This window comes from Lynx canadensis, chromosome B2 (assembly GCF_007474595.2).
Source record: "Lynx canadensis isolate LIC74 chromosome B2, mLynCan4.pri.v2, whole genome shotgun sequence".
NCBI classification, from domain to species: Eukaryota; Metazoa; Chordata; class Mammalia; order Carnivora; family Felidae; genus Lynx; species Lynx canadensis.
In genome coordinates this window covers 20861626-20879328 of record NC_044307.1, presented here as the reverse complement: position 1 = coordinate 20879328, position 17703 = coordinate 20861626, and the positions used below count along the sequence as shown (strand labels likewise).

General features: G+C 44.7%; 1 protein-coding gene across 1 annotated transcript in view; it reads left to right on the top strand.

Annotated features, from left to right (window-relative positions):
* The first annotated feature begins 3458 nt into the window (after positions 1–3458).
* The window catches only part of LOC115513614 (desmoplakin), a 48229-nt gene continuing 33984 nt past the window's right edge, over positions 3459–17703 (top strand). The window contains 3 exon segments of the mRNA XM_030314883.1: positions 3459–3720; positions 3722–3770; positions 3773–3797. Coding sequence (XP_030170743.1) covers positions 3604–3720; positions 3722–3770; positions 3773–3797 — 191 coding nt within the window. The 5' untranslated portion in view covers positions 3459–3603.

The window sequence follows — 17703 nt, the reverse complement described above, 5'->3', positions numbered from 1 at the left end:
GATCCCTCCTAATCTCATTGAAATCAAGGTGCTCTGTTTAGTTCCAAAAATATGCTCAAGATATGACTGATGCCTCTTACCTAACCACAAGGTCATCTCTAAGGGCAGCCCGAGAGAAAGTTACATGTCAGTGATCTGTCTCTAACAGTACAAGGGGAGGTATCTACAAGTGGCAGGGAAAAAAATAGCTGACCTTAGTCAGGTCAGCTCGTGAGGACTTTGCCAGATTTTGGATTGGGACCTTTTAGAACTTGGTGGTAAGAAACAAGCTAAACCTTCTGCTGTGCTCCCACAGTTCTATAAACATACCTTTGTAATAACGTATGTAACATATTGCAGTGATTTATTTTTCCTATTACAGATGTGATATCCCACAGAACAGGAGCCCTGCCTTATTCACCTTCATGTGATCAGTACTGAGCTTATTGTGTAGCACATAGTAGATGCTTAATAATTGTTTTTAAAATGAATGAATGTTAAATGTCTCCCAAAGGGAGTTTTATTGATTCATGGGGGATTAAAGACAAAAACACTAAAGGTTAAAATTTCACAGCTAGCAAAGAGCTTTTGGTTTCATGTGTGATACCTTAGCTTTATACAATATTTCTATTTTCAAGAATGTTCACATATTATAAAGTTGGCAGGGTATGTATTATTGTTTCCCTCCTGCACGTGAAGAAATTGAGCTGTTGCCCAAGTAAATTGTGGCACAAAGATCAGAACTATGGTCTTCTGATCCCCAACTTCACCGTGGAGCCTTCCATGAGATGAGCCAATTTGGACAACTAATGCGTGTACATCTGGATTCCATCTCTCATGCCAATCTTCTATTTCATCCTTTTCTCTTCCTTTATCATCCTTAGAGAAAGATAAATGGAAGCCATTGTCTTCCCAAACCTGGAATGTTTGGTTAGCTGGAAGCTATTTGCCTTCCTGGGAATACCTAAAGGAGTTCAGGAAGTCAGAAGATAGGCTGCGAAGTAATGGCAGCCAGAGGTGTGTAATTGGTGGATTGTGCTTTTCACCTCTGTTCCTGTTTTGTAAATAGATTGAACAGCACTGTGAGTCTGGGTGGCGTTGGGTCTATGTGTAGCCGGTGAATTAGGTGGAGCTTTGGTCGTCACTGGGATGTGGTTCACAGATGTGTCTTGTTTTTAAGAATTCTGTGCAATTGCATGACCTTCTTATTACACATAATTAGAATAAAGGAATCCCTGAATTTTTTTAATTCAAGTTTTACTGTATATTTAATGGCAGTGATTGTGCCTTATTCATCTTTGTATTTTCCAAAGTCTAACATTGGCCCTCCCATATAATAGGTTATATAATTATTTGCCTGAACAAATGAGATGCATAGGGGCAAAAGCATCCTAAAGCAAATTATGTGCATTATGCCGTGGCATCCCAAATGGCTTTTCTCTGCTCCAACCAATGGATAATATGAGCTATTTGTGCTGATACTAACATCCAGCCATTGAATATTCAATTTTCAGAGGAAATACCGTTCCTGCCTGTACATCAGTGTTCGTGTGATCATCTGAATTTAAACTTTATCACAGTCACATTTACTAAAAAAAGTGGAAAGTGACACAATGATGGAAATTACTGAGTGTGCTAACAGTGGTAAGCTTTTATCTCATTGTGCTTAAGCTGGTCAACTCAACTCTGTGGTGGATTGCGAAGAAAAAGAACAGGCAATTCATTTGTTAAAGATTTGTGCCTAGGGGCACTTGGGTGGCTCAGTCGGTTTGGCGACCCCAGACTTCAGTTCAGGTAGTGATCTCGCAGTTTGTGAGTTCCAAGTCCCAAGTCCGGCTCTGTGCTGACAGCTCAGAGCCTGGAGCCTGCTTCGGATTCTGTGTCTCCCTCTCTCTCTGCGCCTCCCCTACTCACACTCGGTCTCTTTCTCTCTCAAAAGTAAATAAACGTTAAGAAAAATTAAAAAAATTTTGCGCCTAAAAAGTGAGCTGTAATTAGGGGTGCTATAATATGGCAACTTATATATATATAACTAGGGGAACTACAATATGAGAAAACTCCCCGGCTGCCGTCACAACTTACACATGTAGCTCCATTTTTGTTTTCAGTTCTAAACATTTCAGTATATTGTATAAGAAGTTAAGTTAACGGATGTTGCTAGGGAAGATGACAAACATTTATTATCAGGACCTTTAAATGGTGTTTATTAAAGAGTAATTTTAACAGTTTTCCAAATTGTAAAAACAGCTCTTTGTGTATAGTGGACTGAGCCTGTGTCTCAACCATGGTCACAGAGACTGCAGTGTGGTTTGCACCTGGCCACTAACTGGGAGGGGCCCCGGAGTAAGTTGCTGGAATGTTCTGGCTCAGAGTTACTCGTCTGTACCAAGTGGATGATGTCTGTCCAGGGCTCTTCGCTGCTTTCATTTAGACTAAAGTCCCAGGAAGGCCTCCGCCACTTGCTTGTGGCAAAAGTTGACTTTCGCAAGGGATGGGTCTTGAGAGAAGGTGCTCAGGGGCGCGAGATAAGCATTCCCAAGGCTCTTTCACAAAATCTGAAAAGTGAGTCTAAAGGTGGAAGTCCTTTGCAATTTCTTGTTCCAAATGACCATCAACAGGCAAAATAAATAAACTACAACTTAGATTTTCCCATTACTTCGTAGAAAGTGGGTAGTGTTTTCTTCTCTATCTTCATAGCAAGGAAATGCATTACTAATGGTGAAAACTTCTCCAGAAACTGATGGCTCCGTGTAAAAATCGTTTTACACGTCGGAAATCGAACTTCCAGACAATTTTTCTGGATTACTGGAATACAAAAATTCATAAAAACTCCCCAAACAAAAATCTCATCATCTAAGCATGCTCTTCTCAATTATGTTTCTATTCAAAGCTTGGCTGGCACGGTTTCAAGGGATTGGCAAAACTAAATGTTTAATAAGTAACCGTCAATCGAATGGCCCTCATTTTTCGGCTTACTTCCGCCCGGGGACCGAGGAAATCCTGAAAAGCAGGGGCCGCGCTTTCCCGGCGGTTGCAGCCGAAGCGCTGAGCGAGCGGCCCCCGCGAGCGCAAGTCCTCTCCTCGGTGGCCGCGCCCGGCGCTCGGGTCTCGGGGACCCCGCCCCTGCTCGCGTTCCTCGGGCCTCGGAGGCGCAGGGCGGAGCAGCGGGCCGGCGGGCACAGGTGGGGAGGGGCGGCCCGAGCGCGTCGGTGACACCCGCGGGGGGCGGGGAGGCGCGGCGGGCGCACCCCCGCCCTGGGAAAGAAACCGGCCAGGTGTGGCCTCGGTGCGGGTGCCAGCGGGAGGAGACTCGCGCCCCCCACCGACCAACACCAACACCCAACCGCGACCCAGCTCCTCTGAGCCCTCGCCGCCCTCGGAGCCACAGCTCTTCCTCCCGCGCCTGGTCCCTGCCCGTCGTCGTCCCCAGCGCCCGACCTCCGCCCGCCGCGCCGCGCTCGCAGCGGCCGGGACGGCCCTGGTGGCGAGGAGGTCCCCGCGACCCTTCTGCGCCCGCCCCAGTTCCCGGCTTGGGGCCTCTCTTTTGAACCCCTCCACCTTCTCCGAGCCGGCCCGCCCTCGCTTATGCCTCGGCGCTGAGCGGCTCTCTGAGTGCTCGCCAACATGAGCTGCAACGGAGGCTCCCACCCGCGGATCACACGCTGGGTCGCCATGACCCGCGCCGAGTCCGGCCCGGACCTGCGCTACGAGGTGACCTGCGGTGGCGGCGGGGGCGGCGGGTGGCGGCGGCGGGGGCACCAGCAGGATGTACTACTCCCGGCGCTGCACGGTCACGACCAGAACTCGGACGGCTACTGGTGGGTACCGGCCGGCGGGCAAGCACCGGGAGCCTGGGACCGGGGGGGTCTCCGTACTCTCCTTGCCGAACCCCAGCATGTTAGGAAAGGGAGGCACCGAGCCCTCCCTCCTCTGACCGACGAGAAAAGCCAGGTCCAGAAAAAGGAAAGCCGTTTTGCTCGAGGTCATGAAAGCATTGCTTGTTCGCGCCGGGGCAGAGCCAGGTGTCCTGCCCGCCCTGTGCGCTTGCGCACACCGGGTGGGTGTGTGTGCGAGCGGGGAGCGGAGCGGCTCCTTCCCTGCAAACGGGTTCTCGGTCCCGCCCTTCTCCCTTCCTGCCAGCCGGGGCTGGAGGCTGGCCAGCGAGGGCGTGCAGGAGGACGCCGCAGGCCGGCCGGGCCGTCGGGGGTCTCTGCCTCCTGGACTGCCCCTGCGCCGCCGGTCCGGCTGGCATCCCTTTTGTCCCCGCCGGCAGGTGGGAGGTCGGGCGGGCGGGGCTGCAACGAACAAACCCAATCTCTCCAACTGTAACCAAAAGTAGAATAGTAAAGCAGCGGGGGGCTCCGGCTAGCCCAGGGTCGGATTCGGGGCTCCTCGGGCTCCAGTGGCTTACTCCAAATTCCTGGTCACCCCGAGACCACCCCAGCTCGGGCGCCAGGGCTGCTGCGCCAACCAAGGGCTTTTGTGTAGAGGCCGTGCGTCCGGCCGCGCGGGGTCTGGTCCCGAGAAGGCCCAGCCATGCGGCCTCCCCTGCTACCCAATGGAGCTTCCCGCAGGGGCAGCGGACCGACCCCAGGTCTCAGTTCACCGGGACGCTCCCGGTCGCCCTGGCCCCGCTGCGCCGCAGCCCCAGCCGGCGAGCGTACCTGTGGCCCCGCGCCTGCGCCCTTTGTCTCCTCCTTTTAAAACTCGGAGGAACGACCTCGGTGTATTGCTAGCAGAGTGCGGGCGCAGGGTTGGCTTTTGGAGCCGGCGAGCGGGAGCGGGGACCTGTGGCGCGGAGGGCGCCGCTTCTCCACAGCGCGAGCCCGCGACGCTGGAGCCTGTCCTGGTCAGGGGGCCCAGTCGGGGGCCCTCCGGGATGGGGGCAGGGTCTTCTCAGAAACATCGCGGAAACTGATCGCGGGGGTCATTTGGGAGGGTGGGGAAGATCATGAGGCTGCATTGACTCGGTCCCTAGAGCTGGACTTGGGATGCCCACGGCAGCCGTGAGAATTCCGCGGTCCGCGCCCTCCCCCCGCCCCCCGCAAGCCCTTCCCCAGTAGGGCTTTTGGGAAACAGGCCGGCGTTCCAGAAGATTATTTACCCTGCCTTGTGGCCTTAGGCTGGGGAGGAGCAACCTGAATACACTCCAGGGGGTTTTTGTTTTACCAGCAGTTTTGAAGGCAGGACCAGTCGAGTTGCGACCTGTTTTCTGCTTCCATTTATTATATATTATTTTCCCCGAGCATCTTGACATTTTATTTTCTCTTTTTAGAGTTAGCGAAGACTTGTCTTAGCCTTGGCGCTCTTGTTTTCTGAACAAAATGCGCCTGGGGATTTCCAGGAAAAATGTGCCAAGTAGTAGGAAGAATGGGGAGAAAATTTTACTAGTTATCACTTTGATTTTTAACCTTGTTTTAAAACTTGGCCAAGCATTTAAATCCGAAACTCCACTTTTCCCTCTCAGTCTTCCTGTATTTGGGAAGGACGTTCTTTTCATCTACCCATTTAAATCCAAGTCAGAATTTTGCAAGGATTCTTGAGCAGCAGTGCTTTCTGGCATTTTACGAACCAAGTGTTTTATTTTCATTTTATAATTTTAAAAAATATGAACCTGTTAATCTAGAGTCCTTATATTTTAAATTGACAATAAACATTACTGTTAATTGACCATTTCACTCCCTTGGCTCCTTGTAGAAGTAAATTTGTAATGAATTACTATATTGGTTAACGAACTGCATAAAGGTACATGATTTATAAGGATTCTTCATGGAAACACTACATTTTGAGGGGGCTCAATGTTTTCTCATAGCATTATTTGCCAACCTAAACGCTGTTTATAAACATGTCAAGTTTTAAGTCTCTCTGAGAAGGGGAAACAGACTGGGGTTTAGAATTACTTACTTTTGGGGAGGGGTGTTTTTCTGCACTTTGAGGTCGATCTGCTAGGGCAGCGGGGTGTCTTGCTTGGAGGCCTGAGTCATTGTGGGGCCATTCTTTCTTGGTCCAGTAATGGAGATTCTCCCAGCCTGGCCCCCCAGCCAGTGGTGCGCTAACCCTTGCTGGATTCAAGAATTAGCACACGAAAAAATTGCCTGCAACTGCTGACTTCTGCATTTAAAAAATAATGGCGACTGACTTAGGAGACTTGAGACTTGAGACCACAGTTTCGTGTGGTCCTTTTTTTTAATGGTTTTGTGCCCAGGGATTTGTTGTCCCCCGGCACGTACTTTCTAGAAGTAAGATGCCGTGTATGACCCTGACTGCCCTCTGCCAAATGAATAAGGATTAAGAATTTAATAAGTGCTTTCTGACCAGAAGTTTTTCTAAATGAAGGTTTTTTGTTTGTTTTTAAAGCACCAAAACCTGTATGAAACTACTGGTTGAATTTAAACTTGTTTCTTTAAAACACTGCCACTTTATTGGCAGAATTAGATTGCTGATTTTTTAAACAATCTGTGTTTGTATTTAACCTTCCCCTAAATAAACTAATTTGAGTGTGTAAGGAGCCTCAATCTTATTTTTCTTTTTAAAATGACTTTAAAACACCGTCCTGTGTCTGTGCTTTGCATTGATAACACTTGTCAGTTCTTAAGACAATATTTTATTTCATTTGTGGTTCTCCTTCTTCAGTGCCCACCCACCTTTTGTGTTTTCTTTATTTTAGGCTGAATGGAATCACAACTACTTTAACTTTTTTTTGCTCTACTTGATAAAGTTTGGTAAATGTTACGTGCTTGATGATGTAAGAGATATATTTTTGAAAATTTAAACTGTGGATTTTCTTATAGGATGTTACATTAATATTGCTTTCAATGAAAGCCAACTTACTGTCGCCTTGTTCCTACAGTTAAAAGAAATGATAAATCTGTAGTGAAATTTGGTAGCAAAATTCAGTTTGGTAGACAAAGCTCCACAGTTAGATCTCTCACTGATCAAAGTGTGGATATTGTAGGAGGATTAAAAGCCAAATATAGTCATTAAGCTTCAGAACTATGTGGTTATAAAGTTAATGCTTACTTCTCCCCAGAACTCGTGATTTCCAAACCAAAATACATGTGATCTATATTTTAATATTTGATATATATTTTAAAGTTTGTTTTAAACTAAGTGTCTTCCTTAGCAGGAGATAAACAGGTCCATTTGCATTGAATTTTAGAGCTGGAGAGAGGGCCGAGGTGTACAAAGTCTCACTCTTCCACTTTAGAGAGAAGTCGAGTAAGACTTGCCCTAAATCCCAGAGTCCGCTCATGGCTAAGTTGGCATGAGAACCCAAGGCTTCTCACCTTTGCCCTCCTATCATTCTGTGCCTTTAGACCATGTGTACCTTGGGTATTAGACTGGACAGCCCTGTACTTAAACAATGAAAGAGTCTCAATTCCATTCATTCATTCATTCATTCATTCAGTGAATACTGAACATCTGCTGTGTATTAGGTGTCAAGGAGTGTCAAAGGTGAAAATACAAAGACTTCTTTTTTTTTTTTTAATTTTTTTAAAATTTATTTTTGACAGAGAGACAGAGCATGAGTGGGGGAGGGGCAGAGAGAGAGAGGGGGACACAGAATCCGAAGCAGGCTCCAGGCCCTGAGCTGTCAACACAGAGCCTGATGCGGGGTTCCAACTCACGGACTTCGAGATCATGACCTGAGCCAAAGTCGGACGCTCAACTGAGTGAGCCACCCAGGCACCCCCAAAGACTTCTTAAAAGGAACATAGCTTTTTAAAGAAAAATAAGTACTATAATACAAAAGGATAGTAAAAGGTGTAAATGACCGAGAGGCTCATACTGTACTGGAGGTACTAGTGAGATTTTATAAAGAAAGTTGTGCTGAATTAGATGTTGAACAGTTTCAGCTGATAAAGATGGGTGGGCAGAGAGAGCATTCCAGGGGAAGGAAAGTCTGGGAGGTGAAAAAGCAGCAGGTCTGCTTTTTGAGCAAGTGGGAAGCAGTAAGACTCAGAAGAAGGGTAGGTTGTGGCCAGAGCCTGGGAGACGTTGACTCCGTGGTGGGGAATGTGGATACAATGTAGAGGGGAGCCACGGCAGGTTTTCTTCGAAGCCAGTGATGGTCTCCTACGTTGAAGGAACAGGGACATAAGACTATCCTCGCGAGCTGTAGCACTGTTTCTGTGGTAGCAGTGAGCAGGGTGGAGAGGTGATGAAAGCCTGACTGAGGGTGGGGGCCTGGCCGCAGGATAGGAAAGTAGATGTGGCGGGTGGAGTGGCAGCTTCAGCTGAGAACTGGATGTGAGAGGCCGGGGAGAGCCTGAGAAAACAGGCCTGGAGTCGGGTGACTCACAGAATGGATCTTCTAAATATTTTTCTGGGAAGCGATTGCAAAGTACGATTCAGTTTAGCTCAATCTATGGCTGATAACACTTCCATGGTTATTATCTTTGAGTAAGTTACATATTTTATAAAAATATCAGATGAGTGGTTAATAATAGCTACCATCACCTGGCAAACACCTACAGTGTGCCAGGTGTATTATATATGTTTTCTTAAGCCTCCTGACAAACTTCCCATTTTACAGATACAAAACCGAGGTTAAAGTAGTTAATGATTTGGCCTGCGTCACACAACTGGTTAGTGGTTGAGCTGCACTTGAATCCAGTATACTACATGGATCAAGAAAAGATTCAAATCCTGGTTATTAGAATTCATCTTTTGGGGGCGCCTGTGTGGCTTAGTCGGTTGAGCTTCCGACTTCGGCTCAGGTCATGATCTCACGGTCTGTGAGTTCGAGCCCCACATCGGGCTCTGTACTCACAGCTCAGAGCCTGGAGCCTGCTTCAGATTCTGTGTCTCCCTCTCTCTCTCTGACCCTCCCCCGTTCATGCTCTGTCTCTCTCTTTCTCAAAAATAAATAAACATGAAAAAAAAAAAAAAGAATTCATCTTTTGTCCTGGTAAACTCTTCTACCTAAACCGAGTGTTTGCTTCTTTTTAACCTGTTGCACTCCTGTGAAATATTTATTTCATAACCAATGTATTCTTTTGTTAATACTCCAGTAGGGTTTCCATCTGCCAAGGAAAAAACACAGCATGATGCTGTATTAAGCCAACTCATGTTGGTCAGACCTACAAAGCAGCTTTCAACAGCAGTTAATTTTTTTCTCTAAATATGGGCATAATTTCATTGTTGTTCAGGTGATTGAAATGTCTTGGGGAAGAAAAAAAACTGCTGATGCCCCTGATGCCTCAGTGCTGACTGCTTAGGGTGGAGCAAAGGAGGGCTTGGGTGTGACCTGGGGAGTCTAACTCAACCCTCAGCCAACCTGTCTTTCCAGATGAGGAGGTTCTAGAAGGAGTGCTTCAGTCTGGAGGCCCAGGTGCTTAGGGCACTGCCCCACCCTTTGCTTTTCTTTCTCCCTCCTGCACTTGGTGGGAAATGGTCAGGTGTGGTTCTGATGTTAAAGGCACCGCCCCACAGACCCTAAGACTCAGCGAGCCTCTCCTTTGAGGCAACATCCTGTAAAATGTTAGTGCCACCCAGCAATTTACATCTTACCACCAACAGCTTGGACTGGTCGGGTCCAGAACCTGCAAGGACCTCATGGATGTGAAATCTACATTTCGTGAAAATGATGATGCTTTTGCAAATAGGTCTAAGTTCTTGCTTGGAATTACATTTTTAAAAAACATTTTATTTACTTTTGAAAGTTTATTTATTTATTTTTTTAGTAATATCTGCCCCCAACGTGGAGCTCAGACTCGGGATCCCAATGTCAAGAGTCGCATGCTTTCCCAACTGAGCCAGCGAGGTGCCCCTGCAACTAAATTTTTTACATGCAAACATAACATCCCTGACTTCATCTGGCACCTGAAAAAAATTAAAAAGGAGCTGACTTCTTGATGGATAAGCAGATAACCTGTCAATGATTTTTTTTTAGGCTTCAGAATGAATGTAAGTTTTCTCATAGGGGAATAATTTAAAATAGAAATCCTTATTGTGGTATTGAGTTTGTAAGGGCCAAATATTCATAAGTCGTTTCTGCTTCATGAAGGATAAGAGGACATCTTTTTCTAAATTTTCTCATCTCTTTACGAAATTTCTTTCACGTTGTTAAAATGTATCACTTTCTTTGAATCCTCTCAAGGTGTTATTTTCACATCTTCTTTTTTTTTTAATGTTTATTTATTTATTTTGAGAGAGACAGAGAGCAGGGGAGGGGCAGAGAGAGAGAATTTCAAGCATGCCCTGCCATGTCAGTGTAGAGTCCCACATGGGGTTCGATCCCACGAATTGTGAGATCATGACCCGAGCCGAAATCAAGAGTCAGATGCTTCACCTACTGAGCCACCCAGGTGCCCCTTTTAGGTCTTGTAATAACCTCTGAAATGCCTCATATTTACTGCCTAATCCATTTCTTCTTTTTCTTTCTTTCTTTCTTTCTTTCTTTCTTTCTTCTTTTTCTTTCTTTTTCTTTCTTTCTTCCCATCTCACCCCGGTTTGATGCAAAACATCTTTGGGAAAAGTTCAAAATTATGCATTGAGACAGAGACGCAAAATGAAAAATAAAACAAATCTGAGAAGCCTAGCCTAGCAAGCAGCAGCAGTGAGGATTGAATTTCTTCTGGGCTTTGTGGGCCTTTACTGGCTCCTCTGAGTGTCTTGTCAACCCCAGGAGGTGGGTGTGTTCCTACATGTTGCAGACGCAGAAACTCCAGGCACCGGGAGTCCAAGTCATTTATTTGCTCAAAGTCCCAGGCTGTACAAGTGGAAGTAGCTGAGCAGAGAGCGGAATCTGTCTTCCCGACCTCGAAAGTGTTTATATGAAGTTAATGGTATGTGAGTCGTTTGCCCCGTGATGCTCCAATCCACAGAAAACCGTGTGAAGATAATGAACATGGAAAGGATGTGGAACTTTTATTAGAGACTGCTTCCAAAGCTCATGGGTGGGGACAAAAGGAAGGCTCAGAGGAGGCCCCTTTCTAAAATTTATAGAAAAAAACTCTCTTTGTACATTGTTGGGGTGGGAATGGGGGTAGGGGGCAGAATAGATGCGCCACCTGACTTGGCTTTGGAAATCTGGGTAATGAGAGAGTGGTAGTATCCTCAGATCAGCCTTTTTATTTACCTTCGTTTTGCTTCTCCTTTACTAAACCAAACAAATACACGTTAAGTACCTTCTGTGTGCAAAACTGTGTTGTTAGGTGCGTGTGTGAGTCAAGGATGACTAAGATGTGAGACTTTGCTCGACAGGAGCAGGACGGACAGGTGTGTAAATAACTAGTGCAGAATGAGGGCAGAGGTGTGAACCTGAGAGCCTAGTGGAAGAGGCAGCAGTTTGGTCTGTAAGTTCTGAAGGACTTTGAGCTTGTTCAGTGACATTTTGACTGATATGTAGTGTGTTTAGTGTGTCTTGGAGGTAGGATATTGCCCTGAAATGAAGAAGTAAAGATGTTTTCTTTTTACAAACGTCACCTTCCCCCCCCCCCCTTTTACTTAAGATCCTCTAAAGAAACTCAGAATAGTTTATGTGAAAATGCTTTGAAAATTAGAAAGAGCTGGGGCTCCTGGGTGGCTCAGTTGGTTAAGTGGCTGACTTCGGCTCAGGTCATGATCTCACAGTTCGTGGGTTCGAGCCTCACATCGGGCTCTGTGCTGACAGCTCAGGGCCTGGAGCCTGTTTCAGATTCTGTGTCTTCCTCTCTCACTCCTGCTCTGTCTCTCTCTCTCTCTCTCAAAATTAAATAAACAATAAAAAATTTGTTTAAAATTAGAAAGAGCTAAGCAAATAGGCTTTAAGATCCATATTCATGCGTTACATAATTATAATTTCCAACAAATATTTATTGAGCTTTTCTAAAGCCATTATTCTGTGAACCTGAATACAAAGAGACATAAGGACCCTGTGTTGATGGACTGAACAAAAGAAAGGCAAGAGATAAAGATGGTGGTAGAGCTAGACAGAGAGGGAGAGAAAGAGAGGAAGGAAGCAAAGAAGGAATCCAATAGGAGAGAAAGTGTATACACAAAAGCAATGCAGAATTAGTGGGCACGGACCACGTGTGCAATGAGCAGTACTGATTGTTATAAAATGACTTTGAAAATCAGAAAGTAAATATTAAATTTTTTTCTTTTACCTTGTAAAGCTGCATGCACTCAAAATATTTGTCTTGTGTTTTTTGCTTATATTCTCGGCAACAGGCATTAAACTTAATGTCTCAATACAGCTAATGTTGAAGTCTTATTTTTAAAGAAAAGAATGTTATTTGGCAGTAGGAAAATAAAACATGAAAAGCTCTCTAATATTGTTCATATAATCATGTGGTCTGTCCTTAAAATTTGGATTAAGATCCAGAATGGGTTTTCCTTTTAGCCCTTGATAAAGGGAACTTTATGTAAACAGTTAGAACCATTACTTGTTTAAACAAGTTTTAGAATGAATTTTTTTTTTTTTAATGTTTGTTCAGGCAGGTTCTTTATAGTATGAACCACTTGCCTTTGTATGTTTGAAGATAAAACAGAATTTCTGAGAAGTTAAAAACTTCGAAGGACAAATGTTATTTTTTTCAAGGACAGTAATTAATTTTAGTTTAGAAGTCAGTATTTTTGATTGATTTGACCCAAGTAAGTTTTGTCTTCTTGTGGGCTTTTTTAAAACATTTTTTTTTACATGACATCTTTCATCTCCCATGCCACTGATGTGGAATTAAAAAATTGAACTTTGAGCTTTGTTAGTTCAATTCCCAACATGGTTTAAAATCGCTGCGCCCCAACACCTATACATACCAGTATTGACAATTTTTTTTGAGGCCAGGGATTTTTAAAATCTCTATATGCTTGCTAAATAAGTACTTTTACTTAAAAATTATTTCTTCATCTGTGGTAGAATTTTGCATTTTTCCAGTCACCCTGTGAACTGAAGAGGAAACTTCATTCCCTACCATTAGAAGAGACTTTTGTATTATGATCAGTAGGAGTGAGTTTGGTGGTTTCATAAAACAGTTACAGAGGAGTGAGCTAAGGAAATCTTAGATATCCTATCTAGCCTAACAGATGAGAAAACTGAGGTCCAGAAATTTCTGATGTAAAAAAAAAGTTCTGAAATTGTGATGTGGTCAATTAAAAATATGACTTGACTTAAAAAGTTTTGAGTGGCACACAGCTGTAACAAAAAGGCACGTGCTCCCTGAGCAAGCTCTCAGGGAGCAATATTCACTCTTTTCTGATTTTCTCCTGGCTGTCATGCTGACGGATCCTGCACAGTGTTGAGCGTCTGATGGCGGACTGACTTGATGAGTCACAGTCCATTCGCCTGCACTTTCTCCCTGATTGAAGTACAGCCATTTTTCTACGTGGAGTCTTCCTAGGGCCGCAGACAAGCAAATGGAACGTGAAAGTGGATTCTCTTTTCCCCAGTCACTAAACCTCAGTCAGCCTGAGCCTCCCTGCCCCTGATTTTGCTGGACCCACCTATTAGAAAAGCCTATACCTGGCTCCCTCTCTCACCTAGCTCTGTGCCCAAAGGGTGTTCCTGGCCACACTGCAGGCTGAAGTGGGATTTTTACAGATGAGAGACAAGATGGGTAGATTTCGCTTTGAGAATCAGAGGAAGTCTTGGGGCGCATGGGTGGCTCAGTCGGGTGAGCAGTTGAGTGTCTGACTCTTGATTTCTGCTCAGGTTACCATCTCATCATTCATGAGATCAAGCCCCGAGTCCAGCTTCACGATGAGGGTGGAGCTTGGGATTCTCTTTCTCTCCCTGTCTCTGCCCCTCCTTGTGACATGCGTACATGCGTGTGTGCGTGCGTGCTCTCTCTCTCTCTCAGTAAATAAACTTAAAAACAAAAAAAGGAACCAGATGAAGTCTTGAAAAGTCGTAAGTTTAAATTTGGTTAATTAGGTCATATTTTCCTATGGACATATAGCAAGATGGAAAATTCTTCATTATGTTTTTCTAACACTTAGCTTTCCCTTTTTTTTTTTGACCCTTAAAAAAGTTCAATTTTTGTACATTTCTCTTTCCTGTACAGTGGTTAATCTATTCGCCTAATTGCCAAGCAACACATAGGGGGTTTTAGTGGATGTCTAAGGCATGCATGGTGAACATAGGCAAGTCCTTTAGTGAAGCATGAAGATTTTTTTTTCAGAATTATTAGCAACATATGGGGTTACCTGTTTTTTTTGATTAAGCTCAGATCTTTGTAGGGGAAAGGAAGCAGATGACTTATCTTTATATAGATGTCAACTGCTCTCTCGAGTAAAAATGTCTTTTTTTTTTAATTTTTTTTAACGTTTTTTTATTTTTGAGACAGAGAGAGACAGAGCATGAACGGGGGAGGGGCAGAGAGAGACGGCGACACAGAATTGGAAGCAGGCTCCAGGCTCTGAGCCATCAGCCCAGAGCCCGACGCGGGGCTCGAACTCACGGACCGCGAGATCGTGACCTGAGCTGAAGTCGGATGCTTAACCGACTGAGCCACCCAGGCGCCCCAGTAAAAATGTCTTCTAAAAGCAGGAGGGAACAAAAAACATGTAGAAAGTCCATGTATTTAAAAAAAATTTTTTTTTAATGTTTATTTATTTTTGAGAGAGACAGAGACAGAATGTGAGTGGGGGAGGGGCAGAGAGAGAGAGGGAGAGGGAGAGGGAGCCACAGAATCTGAAGCAGGCTCCAGGCTCCGAGCTGTCAGCACAGAGCCCAATGCAGGGCTTGAACTAAGACCCGAGCTGAAGTTGGTAGCTCAACCGACTGAGCCACCCAGGTGCCCCAAAAAAGTCCATGTATTTTTAAGCCAACATCGAATTCCCTCACCTCCCTTTTTGCTGGATACAGTTCATTCCTATGTCGTGGAACTACTCTAATAGTTGGTTTAAAAGCAGCTGGTGAGTTTTCTGTTTTGTCATCAAGTGAATTTAGTGTCATCACCTCACTCTTAAAAAGACTCGTATGGGGGCGCCTGGGTGGCGCAGTCGGTTAAGCGTCCGACTTCAGCCAGGTCACTATCTCGGGGTTCGTGAGTTCGAGCCCCGCGTCAGGCTCTGGGCTGATGGCTCAGAGCCTGGAGCCTGTTTCCGATTCTGTGTTTCCCTCTCTCTCTGCCCCTCCCCCGTTCATGCTCTGTCTCTCTCTGTCCCAAAAATAAATAAACGTTGAAAAAAAAAAAAAAAGAAAAAAAAAAAAAAGACTCGTATGTACACTTTGGTCCATTCATCCACAGCTGAGTTTGGCCTCCCTGCCTCTTTTTTTTTTTTTTTAATACATTTTTATTTTAGGATAATTTTAGATTTATAGAAAAGTTGCAGATCCACTAGAGAGTTTTCATATGCACTTCACTCAGTTTCTCCTGTCAGCCTCTGTCTTGCAGCTTAGTTTGTGATACTTTTTACAGTAGCCCATGCTATTAAATCATTTGAGGAACTCTGACTTTACATTGCACTAAGAGATAGCCCTTTCGTTTATATACTGGGGACTGGCTTGCTTTGTGGGAATCACTCTCTGGACCAGATTGCTGGAAGCAATCACGCAACATTTCAGAACAAAGGCACTCTCATCGCCTTTCAATAAAGAAAATAAATATAATTACACAGGACCTTCCTAAATTCCTTATCCATCCTCGGGTTCTAAATGAGGTTTCTGTATTTCCTAATTTTTTCCTTTGTCTCTTGAATTTCTTTCCTGTGATTCTTAAGTCCATTGGAATTTTGCACAAGTTTTGACAACTGATGCAGTCCTGTTTACATCTCAGCGATAGAGAAGTGTGCCAGGTTTCTTGTATAATTCTGAGTGGAAGAAAGAGAAGGCTGTGCTCATGGGGGGTGAGGGGCGGGGTGTGTGGGTTTTGGTAGGTGGGCAGTTCAGGCAGCATTGTGCCTGGGCCTGCCTGGAGAAGCCGTGTCATCATCCGGGAGTGGTTCCCAGGGAGAGCTTCCTCACCCACGTACATCAGCTAGTGCTGGCTTGTTGAGAAGCCTTCCTTGGAGAGAGGGACCGAAATAGGTGGCAGAGAAAGTCAGTTGCTTCCCCAACGTGAAAAGACGCAGAATCAGGTGCTGTGGGAGAAGTTTCTTGCGATCGCATCCCATCTACCCATGGGATAGCCTGTGTTTTACAAATCCCTCCGTTTTTTCAAAGTGACATTCTTTCTTTACAGCACATGCAGACATACCCACCCCCCACATGCAGGCACATATACACATAAGAGAAAGTCCAGTGCGTCCAACAGGCATCAGTTTTATCTGCAGGTGTAGACCAGTCCTGGCTGAAGCCCTGGTGGCTCTGAAGCCCTGTGAGGAACTCAGGAGGCCTTTTCCCAAACATTCAGCAATAATTTAATATGCTTTAAATCTCTTTCCACTAAGCCTTAGGAGGCTATGCTGTAGCATAATGAATGTATCTTGGCAAATTAAAAAATAATACTCTTATTCTACGTTGCTCTTTTTATGTATATCTGGAGCACATTATGGTCTCGTAATCTCTTTCTTTAAAATATAGAACATCTACAGGGGTGCCTGGGTGGCTCAGTCGGTTAAGTGTACAACTCTTGGTTTCTACTCAGGTCATGACCTCATGGTTCATGGGTCGAGCCCCATGTGGGGCTCCGCCCTGAGCGTGGAGCGTGCTTGGGATTCTCTCTCTCCCTGCTTGTGCTCTCTTTCTCAAAGTAAATAAATAAACTTTAAAAAAATATGGAACATCTACAACAACACCTTTTAAAAAATTTTTTTAATGTTTATTTTTGAGAGAGAGAGAGAGACCGAGCACAAGTGTGGGAGGAACAGAGAGAAAGGGAGACAGAATCCGAAGCAGGCTCCAGGCTCTGAGCTGTCAGTACAGAGCCCGACGTGGGGTTCGAACTCACGAACTGCAAGATAGTGACCTGAGCTGAAGTCAGACGCTTCACCTGGGTGGTGCCCCCGCCTTTTTTGTTTGTTTGTTTGTTTAAGGTTTCTGCCATGCATCTGCCAGGAAAATGTTTCATGTGAGATGTGCATTTGGGTGATTATCATTGTAGAGAAAAATATTCCATAGGGTCATCTTGAAAGGAAAAGCAGCTTGTTTTTGCATTCAAGATGTTTAAATTTCCCGTTGCTTTCCTGACACATATTTCTTTATCAATATTTTTTGTAGAATAAACTCTTCTCACACCTCCTACTGTTTTCCTCAGCCAGACTTGACTGTGAAACTTTCCTGTTCTGGGTCTGATCCCTTGAGGTCTTCCCTTGGAGGGCCTTGCATGGATAATCCGCATTATCAGTTATTATGGGATGATGCAGGAAAGGTGATGGATAAGCTGCTGGAAATGTGTTTTTATAACTCAAGGGAATATTTCTGGGTTGGATCTTAGACCTGGGGGTGGGGAGGAAGCTTGCCGTGAAGGACATTATTGGGCTAATTAGTAAAATTGGAAAAAGTTCTATAGATTAGAAAATAATGTTCAATTTTGAATGTCTTGATTTTGGTAACTGTACTGTGGTTATATAATTGAATGTTTATTCTTAGGAAACATGCTGAAATATTTTGGGGTAAAGAGTTTATGAATATTTTTAAATGCTTCAGACAAATGTATAGAAGTTTTTTTTCTTAATGTTTATTTTTAATTTTTATTAATGTTTATTTATTTGTGAGAGAGAGAGCGAGAGCGAGAGGGAGAGGGGCAGACAGAGAGAGACACAGAATCCGAAGCAGGCTCCAGGCTCCGAGCTGTCTGCACAGAGCCTGATGTGGGGCTCAAACTCATAAACTGAGAGATCATGACCTGAGCCAAAGTC